The following is a 27,843-nucleotide window of genomic DNA, read 5'->3' as shown; positions in this document are numbered from 1 at the left end:
TTTAAAAACCCCTAGTAAACCTTTAATTAGAGTTGTTTTTACAAGACAAATGACAAATTACATTAAACATCTGAACTTCTCAAACTTCTGGATATTATACACCTTCCCATCTGTCTTGCAGGTAGGGATATTGTCAATATTAACAGTTATAAGCAAAATAAGCTGCATAATAGTACATATTACAATATATAAATGTACAGTGTTTACATAAAATGAAATACATCATAGAAGCTGGAAAATTCAAAGATGCATCTGCATCAAGCGGTGCCCTTTTGTTTGAAAAGCCACTCCACTTTTACATTCACTCTTACAACAGGTCAATGGTCAGGCACACCAAAGGTTGGCCCAAAAACATGTACAATATCAACATCATCTCACAATGCACACAATGTACAGCAAGATTCCTTGCTAATTTTTATTTGTATTACAACTTAACCCAAGTGCAACAAAAAGCTGTACAGAACAAACTGAATTAGTTCTTTTTAATTGGAACATTTTAAAACTGGGAGTTAAACTACATTCCTGTTCAGTACAGTGCCTGTATCAAGCACACAAAGTTAAGGCACAGTAAGGCTCTCTGCTGCAGGCAGTGTGCATCATGTTTACTCTAAGTAAATTGTGCATTAGTGCAATTCCATGCTGAAAAATAACTTTTTAACTGCATTAAATGACCTAAAAAGTGAATAACCAGCAAATTAAAAGCAGGATTAGAGAACTGTGAAACTACGCAATTAGTCCCACCATTCCGGATGCTTGTAATACTGGTTACTGAAGTACAGATCATATTCGTAATCAAAATACGTTAGTAAATATTTTTCTGTGCTGTTTCAGAGTAACTAGTAATTATCCTCCTGCAAACGAACTTCACAATGCTGCTGGCTGCCTCCTCCCTGCAATATGATGCATCCGTAATGCATACATAATCCAGGCATGTTTAGCGCACTGTAAAATCAGATTTCATTTTTAATGCAGACAACTTTACTATAAAGCTGCCATAACTGATGTTCCAAGTTCATTTACAACAGCTGTCAAATTGTGCCCAACATTTGTTTGTGTGCTCGTTCTGTGTTGTCACTTCTCACAATGCCATCTGTAGGTATCAAACCGTCAACGTCAATTGCTTATATAAATTTACGTTCAACCATTGAAAATCAGTCCAGAAAATATAAAAGTTCTAAGCAATCAAATGAGACTTGTCGATATTCTGCCTATACTTGTTGTCAAATACTGACTAGACTGTAGTGTACATGATTAAATGTCTAATATACATAAGTAATGCCAGCATTCGAAGTTGCAAACAAGCACATCCATCCTAGCCCAGTCCATAAGCTGCACATGGTGTTTTTGTACTGGATATACAAAGAAATAATGGTACTTCATATGAAAATCATATATGGTTTAATTCCATGCATGACTTTTTACCCCCAGTACACCATTGCTACAGATAGCTTCTTTGGAAATTTTCTCCAGCTTCCTGGCCATTCTGACACAAAAGAGCACTCTTTATAATACAAAAATTGTACATATAAAAGCAATAAAAAGGAAGACGGAGCGTTCAAGCAGGACATCTCCTGCTGCAGTACAACAGCACCGGCAAGGGTAGGAGATCTCAGGAGGTTCCCTGTGAGTTAGCTGTGTTGGTCAGATGACGCAGGTGCGACATTGAGTTCATATGCCTATTTGATGGCTTTAGAGGAGTGTTGCTGTGGATTGCCTGGGGAAAACGATAATGGTAACGATCTAGCCTCAGGTATTTTACAGTCACTAGCTTTCCTGCAAAAAAAAGGAAAAAAAAATTGTTCAAAGCTTGCGTTTTTATTCAAAACAATCCTTTCAACTGTTTATTATTTTTAATCCATGACATTTAGACGTTAAGTGTATTCTAGTAAAGTATACATTATCCTGTAGACCCTCCAAGATGCAAGCATCTCATATGGTGGTGACTAGAGGAAGCTTTGTAGGCTGTGGTGCTTTTGTTCCGATTATTCTTTACTTCTATGGACTGCTGCCACCCACAAAAGTTGCCCCAATGCACCCTCTCAAAGATTTGGCTCCATACTCTTCCCACCCCCAGTGAAAGTACAGATTTACACTACATTTTCCAAACCATACTCAAGTGGCCATTCTTTATAGGAAACCATAGAAAGCTATTCTAATACAGGCTTCATGGTCATCCCCAATCTGGTCTTCACGTTATATTCACTTTCCATAAAGTCATTCGTTAGCTATAAAAACCCCAGCTGACTTTCACCACCCAGCAGTGATCCCTAGGCTGGTGAGTGAAAATATCAGACAGGGATATCGCTCTTGATCACTATCCAATGGCCATAGCCGAAAATATTTGCATTGTGGGCTTACAAAGGCAGTAAGATCAGAAGTCTTTTTAATTCTATGTTCATAAGCCACACTTTTTTTTAAATAAAAGAAAACTAAACTTGGCAAACTTTATTTTGTGAATGTCTTACCATCAAACCAAGAGCCATGAAGTGCCTTGAAAGCCTTGCCAGCATACTCTGGAGAGAGACACTTTACATACACACAGCCCTGCAACAGAAACAGCAAGGGGAAATTACATGAACAAGAATCAAGGAAACCACATCAATTACATGAAACATTCTCAGACTTTTAAGTAAACCAAGTCACCAGACATCAAGATGATTGACCACAAAAATATCTACATATAAGAGGTAGGACTCCCAACCTCACGCGAGTTCTTGTCCACTGCAATATGAACAATTCCCTCGTTGTCACTGCATTTTTCTAGGATTGCTTCCTGAATTGCAACATGCCAGTCATCACCAATTTCCCTGTAAGATACAGCAATAATTACTTCAGCTTTTTAAAAAAATGTTTTACACACAAATTCATGTAACAGTTCTGCAGCAAAGCTGAGGAATTTGGCTGCTGTTATTATTGAAAAGGCTCAAACAATATCTGAATGTTATCTGAATCTTGAACAAGTTTATAACCCACTCCCTCCATTCAGCGGGCTCCGGCCTGCTTCACATCCCCCGCCCTGTTCGCCCCATCATTGGCAGGCGGGCCTTCAGCCACTCTGCCGCCACCCTCTGGAACTCCATCCCGCAGTCCCTCCGCCTTGTCTCCTCCCTTGCCTCCTTCAAGACCCATCTCAAGAACCTCCTCGTCGACCGTGCCTTCTCTGCCTGCCCTCACATGGCCCGATCCCAACCCCCAGCTCGGGTCCAAAAGACTGACTGTCCAGTGCTTTGGGACATCCTCCCAATGTCATTGTGTTGTTGTCCACCACTTTGGATACAATAATTCAAAAGTAGTTTAAAAGCTTACACTTGAATCCTACACAATTAAATTATGTTATAGTCAATTGTGTTGTGTAGGTAGAAGAGTCCTAGTTTTAGAAATACATTTTATCTTCATTTACTCCTGAGCCATCCTTTTTTATTTAAAACTAATTAGTATTTAGAACCACGTTGACCAGTATTTCAGAAACAGTCTACATGCACATTAAAATTGTACCTCTCCATCCTCCTAACCCCGTACCATCCTGTTCGCTCCCTCTGCTCAGCGGGCTCCGGCCTGCTTCACGTCCCCTGCCTTGCTCGCCCCACTATTGGCGGGCGGACCTTCCGCCACTCTGCGCCCAATCTCTAGAACTCCATCCTGCAGTCCCGCCGTCTCGCCCCCTCACTTGCCACCTTCAAGGCCCATCTCAAGACCCTCCTCTTCGGCCATGTTTTCAATCTTCCTGCTTCCTCCCCTGCCCTCCACCCTTCCGAACCCCGACCCCCAGCTCGGATCCATAACTCTGTCTATCCAGCGCCTTGGGACGTCCTCCTGACGTGAAAGGCGCTATACAAATGTAATTTTGTTGTTGTTGTAGTGATCAAAACATGCTTACAGTATATTAGTGTAGATACAAACTTACAATACAATTCTATCTTTGAACATACTACATAATTTGAGCATGTAAAATATTGCAAAAGATGTAGATGTACAAGCTTCAAACACAATTGTTGACAACACAACAATTGTTTCAATTTGTTCAAATAATTAGTCAAATTACAGAACTAAAGTTTCTGAAAACACAACTCTAAAATTATTCTGCTACAACATATGGAACTTTGTCAGGTTGATACATGTATGAAGTAGCAACATTGTGCTATAAAAATCCCACATAATTATTACAAACAGTCAGGTACTTACATGACTGGGTCAAACATGTTGCGAATCTTTAAACATGGTGTCAAACTATTAGGTGGAGAATTTCTTCTGTCAAGATGGAAGGCTGTATAAGAGGAATTAAAATAATCTAAGTCAGTTTCTTTAAAAAAAGACAATACCATGTTCCAATACACAGATCTCACTGGACTCCCCTCATCCACTGAATCCAACTGTATGAATAAATTCAAATGAACACAACCCCGGCATTTTGGAATAAACTTCCAATTGCCCAAAATGCAACAAACATCAACACATCCTACCTTTTCCTTGCCATACTTTGGATGGTACAACTGTTATTTTATCACAACTTGAAGATGGTTGAGTCCACCGCCAAACTAAGAAATCCGCTCCTCCTATTATTTGGGTTTCTTTCCGAATACGTGACTCGTTTGTATCAAGAAACTCAACAGCTCTCTCCCAGACCTGTTTCATTTTTTTCCTGGAAAACCCAAACAAAGAACTGCTTACGACAAAATAATTACAATGTTAACATTTTTTGGATTATTGAATTAACTAGCAATATTTGTTTGACTCATAACTTCTTACCTAGTCTGAGGTGGCATCAGAGAATCACGAACATGGGGAATGGGTAGATACGGCTGTAAATCCTTGTTTTCTTGGCAGGCTTCATTATGGCTTCTTAAAACATCTAAGCAAAAGTGCAGTGCCTTAGACACAATTTCATTTGTACCCACTTCATATATTCCAACAGTAAATAGGAACATCTAATAGCAGTTGGCAAGTTGTCAATCTATATTGATAAGAAACATCACTAGCCTTCAAGTACAATTTAAAGAACATGTGCTAAATACCTATGATTTTTTCCACCATATCATACATCTGTCTGTTCTCAGTCTCTTCTTTCCTCCATCGATATTTCATGTAACGAAGAACTCCCCATACAATTCCTACACCTGTAAATTACAAATTAATGATGCAAGATAAAATTAAACTAATAAAACATCTTGTTTAACTTTCAACACCCGAAACGTTTACTATAGTATCATATACTGTTGAAAATAAATACATCTCAGAGATTTGATGTGTTACATAACGATGAGTTATTTACAAACACTGGGAACTTCAAAGATAGCTAGAAATAACATGTAAACATCAAGGACTGCATAGCAATGTAATCAAGCACACATCAGCCCTGCCTTTGTTTCCTACAGTAACTTCCTCTGTTTACCGCAAATTCTTCCCACTGCTTGATCCTAGATTTCACAACTGAGCCAGAGGAAACCTCTCCACAACACTCAGTAGCTCAGAACCATAAAGGAGAACTGCTTGGATGCCCGTTCTTATATGTACCCACCCCCAAACTTGGCAGGTGGTGGGTGGGTGGTGGGGCGTATAAACATGGCAGCCAATTGTGCATAACAATGTCCCACAAACCATTATGTATTGAGTGACCAATTATTTATTTTTTGGTGGAGAGATTAATACTCCTGGAAAGCGATCCTTTCTAGAGACCCTTTTTCAAAAAATATTTCTAAAGCCCTTTCTCGGCCACCTATGCCTACCTCCCCTCATCTCCCACAGCTTTGGCTCCTGCTTAGAGATTGTAAAGTGCTTTGAGACATTCTTCCTACGTGAAAGAAGGTGCTGTATATTGTTCTTCTCATGCAAATAGTTTTCCTGGTTTAGGTACAATTTTTCCAGTCATAATATATATATTGTGTGTGTGTATATTATATATATATATGCACACACATCAATAAGTCATTCAGTGACATTGGGAACCATACGATAAAATAACAATTCCAGAGTACATAAACTGTGAAACTCACCTACTAGGAAAATAAACATTCTGTGAAGGACTGTTAAAAATGCTCGACGAAAACGGCAGATGAATGACATTTGAGGATGAGTAGACTCCAGGTATCTTACTTCAGTCACATTAGTTACTTTCATTTCTGTGTTACCACCAATCAACCTGTGCACCAAAGACAAGATATGGTTTTCATTAGGTTTGCTGCACTGAAATAGGTCTATTTCTTGTAGCTAAAAATGGGGTTTGGGTTCAGCATCTTTCTCAAAATGAACAGACTCACTCACTTTATACCAAGGTCATCTGTACTCTGTAAAATCCATTGGAGTGAACGGTTAAATCTCTCATCATGATTGGGATCAAGGACCTGTACAAATCAAGATTATAAATCCATTTTAATTACATAAAACATGCATTTAAAATCTGAAGATCCAGCACACCGAGGTAGCACTTTAACCTGTATTATATGAACATGGACCAATTAAAACTACAACCATAAAATAATATAATTTCTCAATGAATGTGGGTTTTAAGAAGAAATCTCCAAAGCCCTGTCTTATTTTCCCTCATCTAAATATTATTAAACTTAATGGTCTTTTGTTTAAAATAGGTGACCATCATTTTCTTCAATCACATCTAATAAAACACACAACCGTGCAACAATTTTAGTTTCCAAAGTATTCAAGGACCACTCCCAACACTTCTGCACCAATCAGTTTCCTTCCTTTGTGCAAATAAACTGAGGAATTATCGGCATTCAGTGACTTAAAAAGGTATATAGGTTATTTAGTTTCAATTTTAAAAGCTTTGGCTCAGAAAAGTATCTGATATCACACTGCCATTATATTCCATATTCAGTACAAGGCCTTTACTTGTTCCTTTAAAAAAAACTTCAAACGTATTCTTATTTTGCCATGAAATTTGTATGGGACATCAAAGAAAAACAAAATACAAGGATTCAAATTAGCAGCACAAGTACGTCCTGCTATTTGTTGGACACTCAGGTTTCATCTCAAAGTTGCATTATTAAATACATATCATTGCCAACATCTTGGACTAAGCTCCTCCATAGATGCTGACATTTTCTGCGCAGAGGGTGGGCATTTGGCCCATTGGCTCTGCATCACTGCTTTTTCTAAACCACCCATTTTTAATTAATCCATTTCCAGCTCTTCCCCCAGAAGCCTCATTGATAAAACTTTTAAAAAGTTAAATCAGCAGAGACCCAAAGACATAGATTAAAATAGCAGCAAACCAATGAGAATTGTGACTAAATTAGTGGTTAATTGTGGGCGGTCACTGTACTAGAATGGGTTACTTGTCAGGAAGGGAAATTGGCAAATACAAATATCAGGTTATGCAAATTTTTACTTTTTTTAAATATATAAAAAAAACTTTGGGAAGAAATGTTCTCCTTTCCTCTCCTCTTTAAATAGGTGTCTCGATGGACTCAGGGTATCTTAAACTCCTTCTAAGGATATCCTTACTTGATTGTGGAGATCATTACAATACAACCCAAAACTCACCAACTTTCACATTCCAGCTAGTGTCACAGGATAGCAATTGGGAATGTAAATCCTGGCTAATTTCACTTTCTTAGCAAAGAATATCTAAATGTAATTGTAGCATTCTAACCTTTGTCCTGACTTTGATCAATCTGATCAATCAGAATTTTGAATCTGGAGTCTAATGGCCTGCAAGATGTTACGGACTTGTACCTACTAAGCTATTGAGGGAGGGGATGAAGAGATCTCCGGCATAAATTCACAATACAAGTGGCAAGTGTTAATCTGATTCAAACATTTATAACTCACTTCTCGGCTTTTACCTGGTGACATACTAGAAATTACATTTCTTTCTGTGTAAAACTGCAAACTTTGCTTGCAAGTTCTCAATGTAGGATTTCAAGGATGCTGCTCACACTACTGAATCAAGTGATCCTGCTACAACCTCGTTGCATATAAATGAATATTACAATCATGAATTATGATACTCAAGTGGAAATAAAAATTCATACAATGGAATCTAACAGTCAGCAGGCACTTGGGATTTTTCTCCCTCAAATACTAAATGTAATGGACTAATTGGTATGCAGATTTGTTGATTTTACCTTCAAATATGAAAAATACAATAGTGGAGAATCAGTTCAAACATTAGAAGATAAGTCACTGAATAAGGAGAAATATAAAACCTTATATTACTTACAGTTACATACTCAGCAGCATCTTGGACAGAGAGACTCCTGTTTTTGTAATGGACATGATCTCCACAATCATAGTCTCCTGGGATAAGAAAAACAGCAGCAATGCAATAAGCTTTTTTAGAGAGTGCATGAATTAGTAGAATGAGATTCAGTGTGAGACAGAAAAATACTATATTTGACAATTGCAGGATATAACGCTACTTATAATGCAACACAATTCTGGTAATGTAATCGTCAAGTTTCCTAGTCTTCACCTTAATTACATCAAAAGCTATGCAACAAAACGTTAAAGGCTAAATTCTGTGAGCATTTTTATTACAACTTCATATTTGAAGCACCAATGAATAATATCCTTTAGATTACTCTCCCTACAATTCTCAGTACCTCTACTTTCATATTTTTCATTTTCTGTTTATTTCTTCTATTATGAAAATATTTCTCTTGCAATCATTCTACTCAATTTCTTTCTCTGAATTTCCTTGAAATAAAAGGGTGTCCTTTATAAATGATACTATAAAATAACACCTCAAATTGTCTCTCCTGGCTATAATCTATTCTGTTATCACAGCTTCTGACCCCAAATCCCCAATGACAGATAAAAATAATCAATTGTAGGCCTAAAGGAAGATATTTTCTATCAATTTCTCTTTCTCCCCATCTCCACCCAAAAAATACAATCACATTTGGACAAATAAAATTCCCATGTACTTTTTTGATTAACACAATGACTGCATCTGATTAACTTTTAATAAAGGCCAACCTATTAAAGACAGTCCTTCGGCCACTTAAACATATGGAGGTACTCTTTAGGGCTGCAAAGAATCAAATTGAAGAGAAGAAATTCCCTCCATTAAGTATGACGTAATGCAAAAATATTCAAAAGTTGAGATTGGTATGAAGTTGATTGGTTATGAAAATTGAAGCAGCATACATATTCGATTTAAAATAAAAATGAGGAAATGGGAAGCCAAGATGAGTAAAAAACCAAAGAAGCTACCATAAGAATCAGGTGCACATCACTGAGCAGAATTTCAAACATTATTTGGATGACAAAAATAGAATTAATATAAACTAACCCATCTCTAGCCCAACCTAGCCAGAAGAAAATTTGAAACATGTTGTGACTACCAAGTAAATTTAAATAAAGTTAACTTCACAAGGATTTCTTCCTCAATGAACTACATCATTTTGAAATAAGACTGATGGTTAAAAGGTTAAATTTAGCATTTGGTGAACATGGCATCTGAATATTTACTGAAAACCATAAGTGGAATTTATAGCGCGACAACAAGAACTCAGGAAATCGTAATTGGCAGACTGAAAGGCAAAACTCAAAAAGTGTTAAGTTTAACTATATGCATAAACCTCCACTCAAATTTAGACTTTCCTTGTGCTTTATTCAAAAACAATTCCAATATTTTTGCTGCAGCTTGAATCAGAGGTTTCAGTGGCATTGGCTAATATAAACAATAACTCATTCTTCCAAAACAAAAATCGGTCAATACTTGAAAAAGAAAAAAAAAGTAGTTGCCAGTTACTATGTGAGAACAATGAAGGCAACTATAGTTTTGTCTATCCAAGCATTAGCTGAAGACTATGTGCTTTTTAATTAGTAAAGCATAATACATGGAGAATGGTCTGCAATGTAATTTTGGCTTGATTGTCTAATGCACACACAAATATTTTGGGTGTAACCCATTGATAATTAAAAAGTGGGCTAGAGAAGAGCCTTTATATGATAGTGGATAAAAACATGAAAACAAATGCAGGGCTTAGTTTTTGCCGCCTGCTACACAAAAGAACGCGCACAACAGAGGCACTGTTTGGAGATTGTTCTTTGTACAGTCTCTGCTTTTTAAAATAAATTATGGATTTGGTTAGGCATCTTACGCAATATAAGACGTCTAGAGTCAACAATGGTGTCTACAGTCAAAAATGCAAGACATTTTAAAAATAAACCATTTGAATTTACCAAGGCTGCTATGATGCCCTTTTATAATCATTAAAATGCAGACAAATTAGTGTGGTCTTCAAAATCCTAATATCTGCACTTTGCTCGATTACAGAATCTATAAGCATTGCAAAAAAAGGAAGCAGAAAACGGGTCAATTACCAAATCAACAACAGAAACTCATCAGAATCCTGTAAGAAACGTAAGCATTCTTAAAAATGTTAGAATCACTAGTACTCCCAATTTGCACGTTTCAACCAATTCATGCTGCAGTTTATAAATATGAATATTGGACATAATCCTTGCATTTGATATTGGACCTTATCACATTGTCGAGATGACTCAACGTGCTTCACAAGATTTTACTGTGAAGAGCAGTAAATATTTGTAGGCAAACACAGCAACCAATTGGCACACAACAATTTCCACGAACAGCCATGAAGTGAATACCATTGTTTCATCTGAAGGATTGCTGGCAAGGACACCGGAAGAAACTCCATGGAATCTTTAACATCCACCTGAACAGGCAGACAGGATCTTGATTTTAAGTATCATCTAAAGGACAACACTTTCAACATGATTCCATGCATTCTGTATACTGTTGGTGCCTTTACAAACCTAAAAAATAACTGTTTGGATATAAGGCAAAAATTAAATAACAGTTAAGTAAACTTGAAGTCTTACCTGCTATTTTTGCAAGGTGATCATGCAGTCTATGGAGAATGATCAAAATTACTCTTTCTTCAATCTAGGTTGAAAAATTCAATATTAGGCCTCAATCATTTTCAGAATAAATATAAGTTTCTCCACAATATTACTGTGTTACTTAAATACTACTCACAAAAATGAGATTTTTTACTGTCCAGAATGTAGCTATGAAATACTTGTTTATAACAATAAACAGGGAACCTTGAAGTTTTTTTAAAAAAATACCACAATGCTATTTAATTGAAAGAAAGGTAATGAAACATGAACAACACTTACCTTATCATCTACATCACAGGGGTGAGGTTTTACTGAAAAAGAGATATTACAGTAAATGACAATGAAAATGTAAATAAATGGCTGATTCCTTAAAGGCTTTATGAAAGGATATATTCTTCTAAAATAATTAGCACAACTCCTAATCAGTCTAGCTAATATTTAGATCTTTAAAATTGTAGACTAGTGCTTTGATTAAACCAATATGTTACACTATTAGTTTAAAAAAAGGAACTCCACTGTAAAATGCACTGTTAATTTACTGCAAAATACATTATTTCATTTTAATAAAGTTGCCAAATAAATGCTTGAGCAGATAATTAGAAAGACTGACATCTTCAAACACTGGCCAGTGATAGGAGTTACAGGTTCTCCAGAGTAAAAACTATAAACCTTTTCAAATGGCACTTTTGGTTAGAGTGCAGTGTTTCATTGTCTGGAACAGAAGAGTTAGTGAACAAGCATACTGAAACATTAAAAACAAGCTTGACTTTGGGTATCTATTACTGCAAGCAAGTTCAGGATAAGTAGGCAGGAATTTACCGAAATATCTTTTCAATTTTAAGTAAAGGAATTATTGAGACAATAATCCCACTACATGAAGCGAGTGCTCCAAACCTCATTATTAAATTGTTTCAATAACATTACAAAGTAATTCATTAAAAGATGATACGCTTTCACTATATGATTAAATATACTTTAACAAAATATTTAGAGGACTTTTCTGGTAAAATCCCTCCCACTTCAAAGTGCATTCAAACAATAATTAGAGATGAGGTGAACGGTATTATGTAGGCAAACAACAGCTAATTTGCCTCAGCATCATCCCACAAAAAAACAGAACAGTAGCCATTTTTGGGGGAGGGGGGCGTTCGGATGAAGGAAGGATATTAGCCAGAACAACAGAGGAAATGCCCTATCCTCTCTTCAAAATAGTGGTACGGAATCGTATCACAATAAGACAAACTTGTTTCAACAGCTCAATTTCAAAAAGTGAAGATAATAATCAAAATGTCTTTAAATGATTAATAAAATTGTAGTACATTTTATGCAGACAAAAAGTGACTCCATTGTCCCACCAACAATGAGAAGACCTGGAATCCAATGGAAGGATGGTGGAAGCACATTCAATAGTAGCTTTCAAAAGAGAATTGGATAGGTACTTGAAAAGGAAACATTGCAGGGGTTTGGGGTAAGAGCAGTAAGTGGTATTTTTTGGATAGCTATGTGGACGTGGAGTCTTGTAGCTCAGTGGTTAGAGCAATCCCCTCGCAAATGAGAGACCTGGGTTGAATTCCCAGCAGGGCAAAATGTTGGGCAAGTTTCCTTATTCCACACGCCTGTTTACCTAGCGGTAAGTAGGAACTCGGTTGTTAGTCGATTGGCAGATTGCTTTTCCGGGAGTAATAGTTCCTTCAACAAAAATAGTAAATTGATCACTTCAATTCACGACCGTTTGTGGGACACTTATGTGCGCAATTGACTGCTGTGTTTTGCCCACAAAAATATATAGCCAATTCACTTACAGTATATTCTGTGAAACGCTTTGAGATATCTTGAAGAGGTGATAAGGCTCTATCAAATGCAAGGATTATAGCACTTTCAAACAGTATTATAATCACAGGCACAATGGCTGAATGGCATCCTTCTGTGCTGCAAGAATCTATGATTCTAAAAATGTTGCAGGATAGAAAACCGTTAACCATTTGTTTTCATACAGTAAGTTAAACATAAAAGCTCCCTAGGCTGACAACTAGCTATCTAACTACCCTTGGTATGGTGAGAGAACTTTACATCTTGTGACAAGCACCTTGCTGTTTTAAAGGCCCCAAGTGCAATGTCGTACATCGGGCTTACTTAATAAGCATCATTGATGGCAGGGATTCTTGCCACTCAGCTCCTGCTAATTCTGCAAGGGGTCCTAGCTGGACAAGCAGTGAGAAACTTATCAGTGTTCTCCATGGCAAGCTACACTATCTTAGCTAGTTAAAAATCCAGAGGTTCCCCAGACACTTTCTGGGGTTCACAAGCTTTGCCTCTTGCCAACCTATGCATAATACTCTCTGGAATTGGGCAAGCAGGATGTTTCATTTCGGGGAGTGTGCATTCCATTCCTATTGATTTCTGCGTGGAGGTGGTGGTCATGGAAATCTCAGTCTGGTTTATGGTCTTACTCACTCTTATGCATGGTGATGTATAAGACACCCAGACGACTTAAAAATAAATCACCTTGTTGATTCTTGCTGTGCATGAAATGACTGTTGCATTTGCCTACAAAGTCACTGCACTGGTCAAGACTTATTGAAAAGCACTTCAAGACATTTCAGTGCATTATAAAAAGACGGATTTATAGATTCTTTCCTAAAGGAGCTTAAGGTCCAATGCACTTCCAACTCTTAATATCTACCTGGAGAACAATGACCAGGTACAAGGCTAGATCAAAATAGGTTTAGCAGCTTGCACAGGACTCATTAACAATATCTCCAAGGCTTTTTCTTCCCAAATATTATATTTTCAATTAATTGAGAAAGAAATAGTGAATGTGAATCATCCTTTCTACTTTTTGATGCCAAGTAGAAAACGCACCAATGTCTCACAAGTTCATATTCTAATGTAGGAGCGGATTTAACCCTCTGGATTCTGCGACCTGCTCCAGCTGTGATCAACTAATAGCAAAACAGATTCAAACTTGTGAATTTAACTAAAATCATTTACAAGCCTCTACTGTATCTGAATTCTGTGAAGGATGTCAAAATCTTCCCTTCTTAAGTACAACATCTCTGCTGCAAAATAATGGGGTGGGTGGGGGGAAGAGGGGCAGAGGATGGAGAAAGGATGATCTAGAAACGTCCTCAAATACTACTTTGCAGCAGGGATATCCTGACAGTGATCAGGAGTAGGAACAGTGACCGATTTATTTTTCCCCTTGGGTCAGGGTATTGAGGCCAAATCTAACACCACGCTGAATTCATAAGAACATAAGAATTAGGATAGGAGTAGGCCATTCTGCCCCTCGAGCCTGCCGGGCCATTCGATAAGATCATGGCTGATCTTCTGACCTAACTCTAATTACCTGCCCTATCCCCATATCCCCTAATCCCTCTATTTTTAAAAAATCTATCAGTCTCAGCCTTGAAGATGTTCAAGGACTGAGCATCCACAGCCTTCTGGGGTGGTGAATTCCATAAATTCACTACCCTCTGAGTGAAGAAATGTTTGCTCAACTCTGCTCTAAAAGGCTGACCCTTAATTTTAAGACTGTGACCCCTGGTTATAGATTCTCCTACCAGAGGAAACAGTTCCTCAGTGTCTACTTTATTCAGCCCTTTAAGAATCTTATATGTTTCAATAAGATCTCCCCTAATTCTTCTGTACTCTAGAGAATACAGCCCTAGTTTATTCAACCTATCCTCATAGGTCAGTCCCCTCATCCCAGGAACTAATCTAGTGAATCTACGCTGCACCCCCTCTAGGGCAAGTATGTCCTTTTTTAAATAAGGAGACCAAAACTGCACACAATACTCTAGGTGCGGTCTCACCAAGGTCCTATACAGTTGCAGCAAGAATTCAGAATTCACCTGCAGAATTCAGGTGAGATCAACAAAGACCAATGATGAAACATAGAACCTATGTCTCGGCTTTGCACTGGCAGTGATTTTACCAGCTGAACTATTAAAAAGCTTGACCAATGATTATTCTTAGCCGAATTAACAAGCAGATTTGGCAGAGAGGTAGCACAAATGCTTACATTAAGGAGCAAGTTCAACAAAATCCATAATTGATTTTGTAATGGGTATTGTAAAATCAACAGTAATAAAAGATTTGGAACCCTAAATCTAAAATTCACTGCCATAACTTACTCACACTGTAACCTTACCACTTCAAATAAATCTGATTGCAGATCTCTTTTCCATGAGTACATAAATTCATCTAATCCCTTCCGTCTTGCTCAGCATTGAGAAACACTGAAGCAATATCCTATATCAAAGGTGCAATATTAATATAAGTAATTGTTGCAGTAAAGTGGAATAACTTCAAGTCTCAAGAATATCCTTGGAACTGTCATGATATTTAAACAGAATCTCTCAATTTCCAAAATTAAATCAAAATGTTATCAGTTAGGGACTGCAAAAGATGACATTGATATAGTAAGTAGGTAACCCTCAGACAAATGTTACTAAAAGTAGAATAGATGAGGTAACCACTGAGGTATGACACGTAAAAATTGAAACTAAAAACACACTGGTGGTAGGGGTAAATGAAAGGGCAAAACTAGAGAACATGTGGATGTTATCATTGCTACCTCCTGTTCAAATTTAAAATAGACTGACTACATATCAATAACAGGCTGATAAAAAGCAACCACGAAGGGAACAAACTACAGAAAATATGCAATGCTGTACCTCTGCATTCTTCAATTGGTTGAACTGCTCTCGTTCTAACAAAAAGGTGAAAGATATAATAACATTTCTCAACCCACATGTTATGTGCTTAGGAAAACAGAACATTTAAATGTGTTCTTTTGAATGCATTACATTCGGGTGATGGATTTTAACACTGGGGGATAAACGTTTCCCATATCAAATCAAGCTCAGTCATTGTACAGTTTGAAACTGAGCTCAATCTCTGAAGTACGCCTGGGATAATAATATTTTCAAATACAGATACCAGTTGTTCTTGTGATCCTTCCTGCCATTTAGTACCAAACTTGCTCATGTACCTCACTCAAAACTGAACTGGGAATCACAAACTCAATTCCTATACAATCAGAATATGAATACCAGATTTTCATCTTGTATGGCTTAATTGAAACCTAGATGGCAGAGGTGAAAGATGTGCTACCTCTCTACACCAATCAGAGTGTCGGTTTCCAATATGATATATGATTAATTCCAATATGATTTCCTCAGTCGCCCCTTTCCAGTTTTTGTCACAATTTCAAGAGTTTCCATCTTTATTCATTGTCACTGCACTACGTTGTAATCAATAGCTTCACATTGGTTTAAAACAAATTTGTCCATAAGGTTTTGCAAGTTTAATTGCCTTAAGACACCTATCAGTAGAATATCACTGCCAAGCACTTAGCATTTACAAATGCAATAGTGATGTATTGTATTTTAATTTTTTCTCATTGATCTTGTTCCTGTATTAAATAATCACAGAATAATACAGTAAAAGTGAAACAGTGGCGTCTAAACGCATGATATTTAACTAACTTTGTGTAAATTGAACTTCTATTCCAGGAAATAGTAGCTTCCTTACCACTTGACTTTTTTTAAAAAATCTGGTTAATTGGTTGCTTTGCAAACTATTGTTATTATTTCCTATAGTTAAAGAGTGAAACATTATAGCAAGCAAAAGGCAAGATTTCAACTCATTCCCAGGAATTTAATTGAAAATGCTAAATTTATTATACTCTTACAGATCAGTTCCAGTGTTGGCGATTTTCAAGAGTTTCCATATTTATGAATTGACACTACACTCCTTTGTGATGTACCATAGCTTCACATAAGTTTAATTATATTTGAATTCAATATATTGGAACCAGAGGCTGTTTAGCCATAGCTATTAAGAGTCGGTGCAGACTGGTGTCTGATATGGCAATTATAAGAATACGATTCCACTCCCTTCATTCTATTCTACAATTGGCATCATTGCTCTTGGTAAGAATGAAAAAATGTAAGCAGGGTTTTTAATAATAATAACCCTTGCATTTGATATAATGCCTTATCACATAGTTGAGATGTCTCAAAGCACGTCACAGAATATACTATAAAGTGAATTGATTGTATATTTTGTGGGCAAAATGCGGCAGCCAATTGCCCACAACAGCGTCCCACAAAGAACCGTGGGTTGAGTGACCAAATTATTATTTAAAACATTTTTTTGAAGGGATTATTATCCCTGGAAAATTATCTGCCAATCGACTAGCAACTGGATTCCTACTTACTGCTAGGCTAACAGAGGTGTGTGGAGTAAGGAAACTTGCCTAAGGTTTCACCCTGCCAGGAAACGAACCCGGGTCGTCTCAATTGCGAGATACAGGGACACAATCATGCAAAGATACAGACAGACATATATACACACACAGACCAAGAGAGAGAGACATACACGCTCAGACAGGCAGAGGTACACACAAATAGAGAGATACAGACATACTCCCAGACAGACACACGCACAATCATTACCCAATCGTCTACCTTGGAAAGTGCACAAATATGGAGGTCAGAAAAGAGCAGGATCAAGTTCAACATGCCCAACCAACCCCACCCCCTCAACCAAACAAAATTAGGGTTATAGCCTGCATATAGATAACCTCTAGACTTAGACATGATAAATGACCATTTGGGTAAAGCTTACAAAGACTTAAAGAATGTAAAGCATGGAAGCAAGCCCAATTCGTCCATGTCAGATTTATACTCGACAAGTCTCCATGCATTCCTTACTCCTTCTTACTGCCCTCTCTCTTATGTGAAGGTCTAACTGAAATTGCAAACCTAGATGTCCCCCCAAATAAGGGCCATTGCCTTCAGGACAGCAGGAAAGAAAAAGTCAAGTAACAAATCGGAGACTACTGGATAGAATCCAAGATCTTTTTGTTACTGCTTATATTAGTCAATTGGTACACTTAAACCAGAATTATAGTTGATCATTCACATCAAGTACATATTAGCCATACTTCCAGTCAACCATAAATCATGATCCCTTGATAACACTCACCCTGAACTTCCATTCAGACATCAATGAGCACAATGACGCTGAAGAGATCAAACTGAATCCTGAATGATGACAATTGCGGCTTCACAAGGAAGGAAAATGTGATGATATAATTTCCTTAGACCATTGTAATCTGCCTCAAAACAATTAAGGCCCCCATAGCAACCTAGAAACTGATGAGTTATTTTAGATTCATGAAATGTGAATGCATAATAGAATATAATTTTGTCAGTACAACAGAAGGGTTCTCTTCAAGGGAAAAAGGAAGCAGGTAGGAGACTGACGAGTGAGCAATTCTCTATGTGTGGTTTTGAAGGAAACTTTTGTCTAGACACATGGGCCGTGGTGGTGGTTAAGAAAGTGAGAGAGGAAATATTTGAATAAGAAGCTAAATCAGTACAGAGCACGCACAAGCTGCAATTGAGGTTAGTGTTGTTACAAACGTTTTACCTTATCCAACCATAAGGAGTTAAATAACGTTACCTATCAATGCAACCGAAAATGTAAAAATACATTTTAAATTGTATACTATAAAATGATATATTGGCTGGGAAATATATGAATGAGCAGCTCTCAAAGCCTTAAAAGTTGCTCATTCAGAGTAGAAAGTATATTGAAAGCTCATTGTTTAACAAAAATATTTGAATTATAGCAAACCAGGCACTGATTCCTGGTAAAGTCATACCACAATTCAAATGTACAATGTTATTCAGAAGATTTAAAAATTGAATTACAGCCTAGTTATAACTTGGTGGTTGGGACCCATAAACCCCACCTTATAACAGAGTATGATATCTGGTCTGTGCTTACACATTGAATGCCCAGATCTTCCACCGTGCTAGTTGGCTTCAGAGTCATCATGATGCCAGCAGCAGGAAGACAGCTATCATTTAGCACCTGGAATGCTGGCCAGCTTTTGAATGCAAGCCAGCCTCTGCCCACATAAAAATCAGAGTCCAAACCGCATTTTCATTATAAGTAGGGCTTCTGATTTTTGGTTTTAACTAAAAATCTGTGATAAAACAAAAAATGGAATCTGTGTTTATCCTATTAACCCCAGAAAGCACCATAAATGGTTACAAATCCTGACGCCAACTGCTCCTGCACCCTCTTCCTGATTTTTTAAGAACTCAAAAATGACTAAAAAAAAACCCCCATGAAAATTTTAAACCCAAAAAATCAGAAGCCCTAATTCTAATCAAACCCACGTTACAAAGAACGCATATTACAATAGGATTCCACTATAGTATGAAATATCAGTCTTGATTGAAGGGATATCAGGGATAAGCATTTTAAGATAAAGTTCCCATCAGAAATGAGACAAACGGACACTAAAATTTGTATAGGCATAGTGTTCCAAACTACCACATTGAACATTAACCTTCACTGTTCATGGTTACTTTGTAAAGTAACTGGAACAAAGTTTCATAATTCACTCATAAGGGAAATATCTGCAACAAAAATCTACCTATCAGGACAAGATAATACTCTTATTATCTCATTCAATAGCAAACACATGGTTTCCCCCTTAAAATGGTTTGAAATTTCAATCCTAAATACCCAAGATGCTGCAGGACCTTTTCAATTACCACTTCAACTTCTTTATAGCTTGGTAATTGTAGAAATACTGTGTGCTTATTTTAGGAGCAATTAATACAAAAATAGATATCAGCCTTCATTCACCACACTTACTACCAGATATTTTATTTTTCCTGGAAATTTTTTTTCTTATGAAACATGCAATCATTCTCAATTAATGAGAAACAAACACTTTTTCAAAGCTATACATACCATAGCTAAATATACAGAATGCCAATACAGTAATGCATGTCACGTCAATGCCTCCAAAAAAATCAAATGGAATCTATTCTGGTTGGTGAAGAACCAAACCAATACTTAAATATACAAAGAATAACCCTGCAATGATTAAAAGGCAGTAATCCAATTGATGAATTAAAATGATGCCAGAATCCATGAAGGTTTTATGCATCACCTGAATACCAAGGCTACACCACAGCCTTGAAACTGCTCCAAAGTGCCCACTACATTTCCCTCAATATATGATGTGAAGGCAGTTTACCTCTTTTTGCCAGAATGAAGCATCATAATCAACAGCAAAGTGCTCCATATACCCGACTTGACTATACCAAGAGACCAAGTTTAAAAATTATGCAATAATTAACTTGCTTACCAGGAAATAGTTGATTATAAGGAAATTAATGTTTGGCAATGAGATGCAAGACAGAGTTCTGATGACACCCAAAACTAAAAGATGCCCAAGTTGTGTTTAATGTCAATGAGGAATGGGATTTTTGAAACAAAAAAATACAGCAAATGAGTATTATATAATGGATACAATAATAACAGATATAATAAATTCAAGCTTTTTGTAGTGGAATTAGTTCACTTTGGAAAACAAGTGGTTACCGAGCTCGCCTCGCATGCGATAGGACCCAGGTTCGATTCCTGGGCAGAGTGAAACGTTAGGCAAGTTTCAGTACTCCACGCACCTCTGTTTACCAAGCAGTAAATAAGAACCCAGTTGTTAGTCGATTGGCGGATCATTTTACGGAGGTAATAATTCCCTCCCCACCGGCACCCCCCAAAATTTGGGTCACTCGATCCATGATTGTTTGTGGGACATTAGCTGCCACGTTTTGCCCACAAAATATACAATTGCTTTCAGATGTCGCTGAAGCCCGCCAGAGAGCAGATGAGGAAACTTGTTCATACATCCAGCACCTGGAATCCACCTTGATTGGCTTGCAGAGGCAACCTGCTACTGTTTAAACACCACATCTCCAATTGGTGGAGCCATCGCTCAATGGGAAGGGACATGTGCCCAAGCTGCAAGACAGGGAGAAAATGGCAAAGCTCTGGCGCATTTCATGCTGAGATGTCTTAACAACCGGGAAGCTCGCAGGGAGCTCTATCTCCATCCCCACCAACTAATGAGGGCTACTATACCATCCAACTAATGAGGACTCAAATCCACGCTTGTGGGATGTGAAACGACCAACAAGTGACTATCCTCCTTGGGGCGGTGGGAGGGGGAAGAGAGAGAAAGTGAGAGAAGCTGGGTCTCCTTGGAGCTGAACTGGCTCCAATGTGACATGCTTGCTAACAGAATGTCGGAATCGAGCCCTCAGCAGTCTCAGTAGTCCGGTACCTAAGCCAGGCAGGTCCACAGTATTCTAGGGCACTGCTATGACAGCCAGCCAGCCTTGCTCATCGGCAGGACTTGGAAGGGCAGACCAGTCACTGGGGGTAGGGAGTCATACCAGTCAACTCCTTTTAATAACCCTGTAAGCCAAAGCCCTTAAAGGGTAGGGTAGACCCAGCTGGACAAGCTTGCCAGACAGCAATATCAATGGCAAGCTACGTGGCTTCAGTTGGTTAGACTCCAGCAGTACCCCAACTCACACTCTGGAGTCCCCAATGCGCACTCTGGGGCGCCCAGCCCAACCTGCGCCCAGCCCAACCTGCGCCCAGCCCAACCTGCGCCCAGCCCAACCTGCGCCCAGCCCAACCTGCGCCCAGCCCAACCTGCGCCCAGCCCAACCTGCGTCCAGCTGCTTACGGAGTTAGGTAAGCAGGATGCATCACTCCAAGGAAAGAGTGCACATTCCATTTCAACAATCTATCTCCGGAATTTCCTTGTTTGGTTTGGATACTCTTAAGCAGGGTGATGGGTTTCCACGTGTCAGACACCCGGTTGACCAAAAAACATCAACGACGTGAGCACGACTCCGAGCTGGTGGGTGGTGATCATAAGCACGGTCAGAGAGAATGGCCTTCAAATGCAATCTGAAGTAGGGGAAGGAAGGAGCAAGGCGGAGGCATAGAGTAAGAGTGTTCCAGAGTTTCAGGGCGTAGTGGCTCAAAGCACAGCCATCAATAGTGGACTGGAGGGCACGAGGGACATGTGCTGGAGCCAGTCGAGTGGAGGCAGCAGATAGTGGGTTGGGGAGTAAGCAGGTCGGAGGTAGGGAGGTGCCAAGGCATTGAAGAGATTTGAAAAAGAATGTGAGGATCTTGAAATCAATCCGTTTGGCGATAGGAAGACAGCTAGAACTCGTGTGATGAGGAAATGGAGTTCAGTGTGGGTGAGCATGAAGGCAGCAGAGTTTTGGATCAGCTGGATCCTGTGCATGGTGGAGCTGGGAGATCGGCAAAGAAGACATTTGAAAAGTCATGTTGGGAGGTGACAAACCCATGGACGAGTGTTTCGGCTGCATCTGGGGTAAGATACGGTCAGAGGTAGGCAATGTGGCGGAGGTGGAGGAAGGCGTCCCTGGTCAGGGACCGGATGTGGGAAATGAAGGACAGTTGTGGATCGAACCTGATGCCTAGGTTTACCATGAGCCAGGCTGAACAAATTCTGTCACTTATAGGTATAGATATCTCAGCATTGAGATGAAACAATAGTTGGTGATCATATACGAGTCCTGGGATTTACTTGTGATGGGAGGGTCAGGAAAAAATATTAAAAGAGAGTGATATCCATTCATCAAGTCGGGTCGAAAAAAAACTAGCAATTTGGGAAGGAGCTTTTTTTGAACAACAACAAAATAACATTTGTATAGCGCCTTTCATATCAAGAGGACGTCCCAAGGCGCTGGACAATCAGTGTTTTGGACCCAAGGTGGGGGTCGGGGAGGGCAGGGAAGAAGGAGGGTTATTGAATGCATGGACGAAGAGGAGGGTCTTTGAAGGAAGCGAGGGAGGTTGCGAGACCGAGAGACTGTGGGTTTAAGTTCCAGAGGGTGGGGGCAGATTTGCTGAAGGTGGAATGGAGGGTACGAGGGACGTGCCAGAGCTAGTCGAGCAGAGGTAGCAGATAGTGAGTTGGGGAGTAAGCAGGTCGGAGATGTAGGGAGGTACTAGGGCATGAAGGGATTTGAAAAATCAATCCGTTCGTCGATAGGGAGACAGCAGAGCCTGTCTAGAACTGGTCTGACGGGGATACGAAGTTCAGTGCGGGTGACATCTGAAAAGTCGAGTCGGGAGGTGACGAACCCATGGACGAGTGTTTTGGCTGCGTCTGGGGTAAGGTATGGTCGGAGGCAGGCGATGTGGTGGAAGTGGAGGAACTCGGTCCTGGTCAGGGACTGGATGTGAGGAAGGAAGGACAGTTATGGAACGGAGGGCACAAGGGACATGGGTTGGGGAGTAAGCAGGTCAGAGAGGTAGGGAGGTAAAGCAGGCCGGAGCCTGCTGAGTGGAGGGAGTGGGCAGGTTGGTTGGGAGTTAGGAGGTTGCAGAGGTAGGGGGGAGCAAGGCCATGCAGGGCTTTGAATGTGAGGACCAGGATCTTCTGTGTGATGGGAAGCAAGTGGAGTCGGGTGAGGATGGGGGCGATAGGGTCACGGAGCCTAGTGCGGGAGAGGACACGGGCTGTAGAATTCTGAGTGATCTGCAGCTTATCGAAGAAGGATTTGGAAGGCCAACAAGCAGGGAGTTTGCATAGTCAAGCCTGGATGTTATGAATGTGTGTATGAGGGTTTTGGCAACCTGCGGTGTGAGACAGCGGCGGAGCCAGGTGATTTTGTGGAGGCAGGGGAAGGCAGAGCGGGTAATGGCAAGGATGTGGGGTAGAAAGGATAGTTGAGGGTCAAACAAGATGCCAAGGTTCTGGACTGGCTCAGTGAGGTGGAGTTGCATCCTTGGATGGTGATGTTGTCAGCACTTGAGGTGTGGAGCCAATCAGGAAGGCCTCGGTCTTGTTGATATTCAATTGTAGAAAGTTAGTTCTCATCCAGAACTTGATGTCTGGCAGACATTCTGTTAGGACAGCAGTGATCTTGGAGTCGAGGGTGGAGTCAGAATTTGAAAATACAAAGTCTGAAAAAGCAATCACTACTGAACCCACCTCTGCAAATACATATAGTATAATAAAAATGACGCATCACTGGGAACTTCATTAATGAATATAGTTAATTGTGCAGAAAGCTTACATTTGATGTAGAACTTCATCACTTTGAGACGTCTCGAAGCACTTCACAGGATATATTGTAGTGTGACCATGTGTATTTTGTGGGAGAAGACTTTCATAAAACTATGCAAGTTTTAAATAAATAATAGTGGAAGAAGCTAGATTCTTATTCACAAGATAACATATCTCAAATAAAAACAGGAATCTTGCAACAATTTGAGCCTGTGAAGATGGGTACTTATCTCTTCCATCCAAACTGGTGTTTGGGCCCAAGGGCATCTCCTGAGGCTGAAATATCAGCTTCATAAACCATCATAAGACAAGATGTCAAAACCATATTCTTGCTTGTTCCTGGGATACACACATCCCATTTACATTACTCATTTGAAATTAAACCACAAAGACAATTATGCTTCAATGATTTCATGATGGTACCAAACTGTAGTGCTTTGTCATTATTGCCTCATTTACCTTGCAGTCCTTCCACAGATAGCATCAAATGAGACCTCCTATGGCAGGCAAGTGGACAATGCAAAATTGCTGCTTCTGAAGATATGAAATGCCATATCTGGCAGAATATTTTTCCTACTTGCAGGCAACCTGGATTCAGTCTTCCAGAGAACAAGGTTACACACTGCAAACCTCCACAAACTGTCCCAAATAGGAAAGGGCTGACAAAAATACAAGAATTCCATACTGTATTAAATGAGCTGACACACTTATTTGCTGCCGATTCTATAAAATTCCTCCCACCAAATAAAGAGTTTTCATAAGACAGCAACTGAGGGCAATAAAGAACCATCTCTGATTGAAGCACCTATACAATGAACACATTACTATATATACTGCTCAGTTTCATTAATAGCATGAGACGAATTCAGTTTTCTGCATCACCGCACCCATGTCTGTACAAATGAGGTAATGGACCTCGCCAGACACTTAACCACGACATTTTTCCTGGAAATGTATGCCTGTTCTCGCCAATAAGACATGGTTTAGTCTTAACCCCAGTTATTAAATTATGATTCACGATTACAATCGTATGAAGACTAGTGGTGGCTCACCGTGTCCCGGTTCCCTGCGATGCATTGAACACTGAACCAGACATACCTTGTGGACGATCGAACATTTCTGAATTAAAATATTTAACAAGTCTGGCTCATTGAAACACTGATCAACGGCCTATTTTTTTAAAAAAAAAACGGGGGAAGAGAGCGTGAAAAAAAGAGAAGAGGTTATAACACTTACTGTTAGAAATTCCTGGATCTGTGCCTCCTGAACCCCTCATCCTTATGTAAGTCAGTCCCAATATGAGGAAAAACAAACAAGCAGCAGTCAATAGAAACATGGACAGGTAGTGTGCACTGAAGCCGCCGGTAGCCGACACCTCCTCCCTTTTAAACTGCTGCAGCAGCTCCTCCTCGGGCTCTCGCAAGTTCTTGCGGGTGTAAGTACTACAGTACGTGTGGTTGGAGACGGGGGTGTTGTGGTTCGAGTGATTGGCCTTGACCAGGAGGGATGGCGAGGGGTTGCCGCCGCCGCCTCTGCCGCCCACGGCGTTGCTGTTGTGCATTAGGCCGACGTGGTTGTTGTTCCTGGCGCCTGCGAGGTGCTGGAGGCTCAGCCTCTCGGCGGCTCCCTTCCTGCTGGACGAGTTGCGGGAGCGCAGGGACATGGCGGGCTCCACGGCGCCGTCCATCTCTCCTTCTTCCTCTTCCTCCTCTTCCTCTGGCTCCAGCTCGTCTCCCAGCGGCTCCAGCCAGTAAGGGCCGCCGACTAGGTCGTGGTTCAAACCGCAGCCTCCTCCTCCCCCCCTCCTGCCAGGGCCGCTCTCCCTCTGCTCCCCTCCTCCAGCCGCCGCCGCCGCCGCCGCCGGGCTCTTGTTGTTCGCGTGGCCCGACACGGACGCCGCCTTCCTGGGCTGACTCCTCCTGGAGCTCGGCCTCCGGCCCCGCTCCTCCCGCTCGTCCTCCGAGTCCGAGTAGCCACCGTCCACGCCGAGCAGAAACATCCTACCGCCGCCGCCGCCGCCGTGCTCGCACCTGACCGGCTCCCCTTCCTCCTCCTCCTCCTCATCATCATCATCCGGCCGCCGCATCCCGCCGCTCGCCTTCGTCCTCCACCACGGCCCCGAGCGGCTCTTAGCGCCGCTGTTGTTATTCACCGCCTTGGAGTGAGGAGGCGGCGGCGGCGGCGGCGTGTTCCTGCCTTTGCTGAGCCGCGGCCTCGGGCACTCGCCGGAGCCTCTCCCCGCTCTGTTCGCCCTCCTGATAGCCTCGCTCCTCCCGTTGGCCTCGGCGTCCGACTCGTCCGAGCTGAAGCCCAGCAATTTGCTGGGAGGAGGAGCGCCGAGGCCCGGGCCTAGGCTCGCACCTCCCCCCCCCGCCGCCGCTGTTACTACTGCTGCTGCTGCGCCGCCGCTCCTGGGCCTGGCGCCTCGCTCCTCCCGCAGTTTCTTGAGCTTTTTGAGGTAGACGGGCCGGGTGTTCTCGGTGACGGGGCCCGGGACAAGGCCCAGGCTCCTGAGCTCCGTGAATAGCTCCGCGTCCGTTAGCGGCGCCGCCATCTTACCGCGCGAGACACACACACACACACACACGGAGGTGGGGGGGGACTGACGTCAGCAGATCCTCTCACCCCCCCCCACACACACACTAACACATACACACTCAAACACTGACACACACACACTCAATCACACACACACTAACACATACACACTCAAACACTGACACACACACACATACACACACACACTCAATCACACACACACTAACACATATACACCCTCAATCACACACACACCCTCAATCACACACACACCCTCAATCACACACACACACACACATACACACCCTCAATCACACACACACACCCTCAATCTCACACACACACCCTCAATCACACACACCCTCAATCTCACACACATACACACCCTCAATCACACACACACACATACACACCCTCAATCACACACACATACACACCCTCAATCACACACACACACCCTCAATCACACACACACACATACACACCCTCAATCACACACACACACACCCTCAATCACACACACACACCCTCAATCTCACACACATACACACCCTCAATCACACACACACACCCTCAATCTCACACACATACACACCCTCAATCACACACACACATACACACCCTCAATCACACACACACACATACACACCCTCAATCACACACACACACACACATACACACCCTCAATCACACACACACACATACACACCCTCAATCACACACACACACACACCCTCAATCACACACACACACCCTCAATCTCACACACATACACACCCTCAATCACACACACACACCCTCAATCTCACACACATACACACCCTCAATCACACACACACATACACACCCTCAATCACACACACACACACACCCTCAATCTCACACACATACACACACTCAATCACACACACATACACACCCTCAATCACACACACACACATACAATTACTCAATCACTCACTCACTCACTCTCTGGTACATGTACAATCACACACACACACCAACACTCACACACACACACACACACACTCTCACTGCCCCCAGGTCACCCCTTTTGTGAATACAACTCCCAGTTTGATTTGGATACCTCTTAAAAGTATGTTGATGAGTTTCCACATGGTGTCAGACACCCAGCTGACCCCCCCACGCAAAAAAGTAATTTTGTTACCTCTATTTAATCTCAAATTTTTGGATGAAGTGCCTTGCTTTGGATGAGGTGTTAATAATAATAATAATAATCCTTGCATTTGATATAGTGCCTTATTACATTTTCGAAATGTCTCAAAAGCTTCCCAGAATATAGTGTATTGACCGTATATTTTGTGGGCGAAACGCGGCAACACACCAGTATCCCACAAAGAGTCCTGAATTGAGTGACCATATTTTTTTGAAGGGATTATTCCCCCGTAAAAGCGATCCACCAATCGACAAATGGCCAGGTTCCTACTTAGTGCGAGGGAAACAGAGGCTTGTGGAGTAAAGAAACTTGCCTAACGTTTCGCCCTGCCAGGGAATCGAACCCAGGTCCTCTTGCT

At 40.7% G+C, this 27,843-nt stretch overlaps 1 protein-coding gene across 1 annotated transcript; it reads right to left on the bottom strand.

The window, feature by feature from the left end:
- On the bottom strand, window positions 1–26,345 carry lemd3 (LEM domain containing 3). Its single transcript, XM_007904943.2, has 13 exons — window positions 25,007–26,345; window positions 11,110–11,141; window positions 10,810–10,873; window positions 8,177–8,253; window positions 6,259–6,338; window positions 5,991–6,136; window positions 5,013–5,114; window positions 4,747–4,849; window positions 4,461–4,639; window positions 4,183–4,264; window positions 2,702–2,807; window positions 2,466–2,544; window positions 1–1,773 (listed from the first exon to the last, which is right to left on the bottom strand). The coding sequence occupies exons 1-13, from the start codon at window positions 26,322–26,324 to the stop codon at window positions 1,610–1,612; spliced, it is 2,532 nt and encodes an 843-aa protein (XP_007903134.1). The 5' UTR covers window positions 26,325–26,345; the 3' UTR covers window positions 1–1,609.
- Between the last annotated feature and the right edge of the window lie 1,498 nt (window positions 26,346–27,843).

The sequence above is a fragment of the Callorhinchus milii genome, unplaced genomic scaffold (genome assembly GCF_018977255.1).
Source record: "Callorhinchus milii isolate IMCB2004 unplaced genomic scaffold, IMCB_Cmil_1.0 Scaffold5, whole genome shotgun sequence".
Taxonomy (NCBI): Eukaryota; Metazoa; Chordata; class Chondrichthyes; order Chimaeriformes; family Callorhinchidae; genus Callorhinchus; species Callorhinchus milii.
Note: the sequence above shows the minus strand (reverse complement) of the source record. Positions and strands in the feature narration are given on the sequence as shown.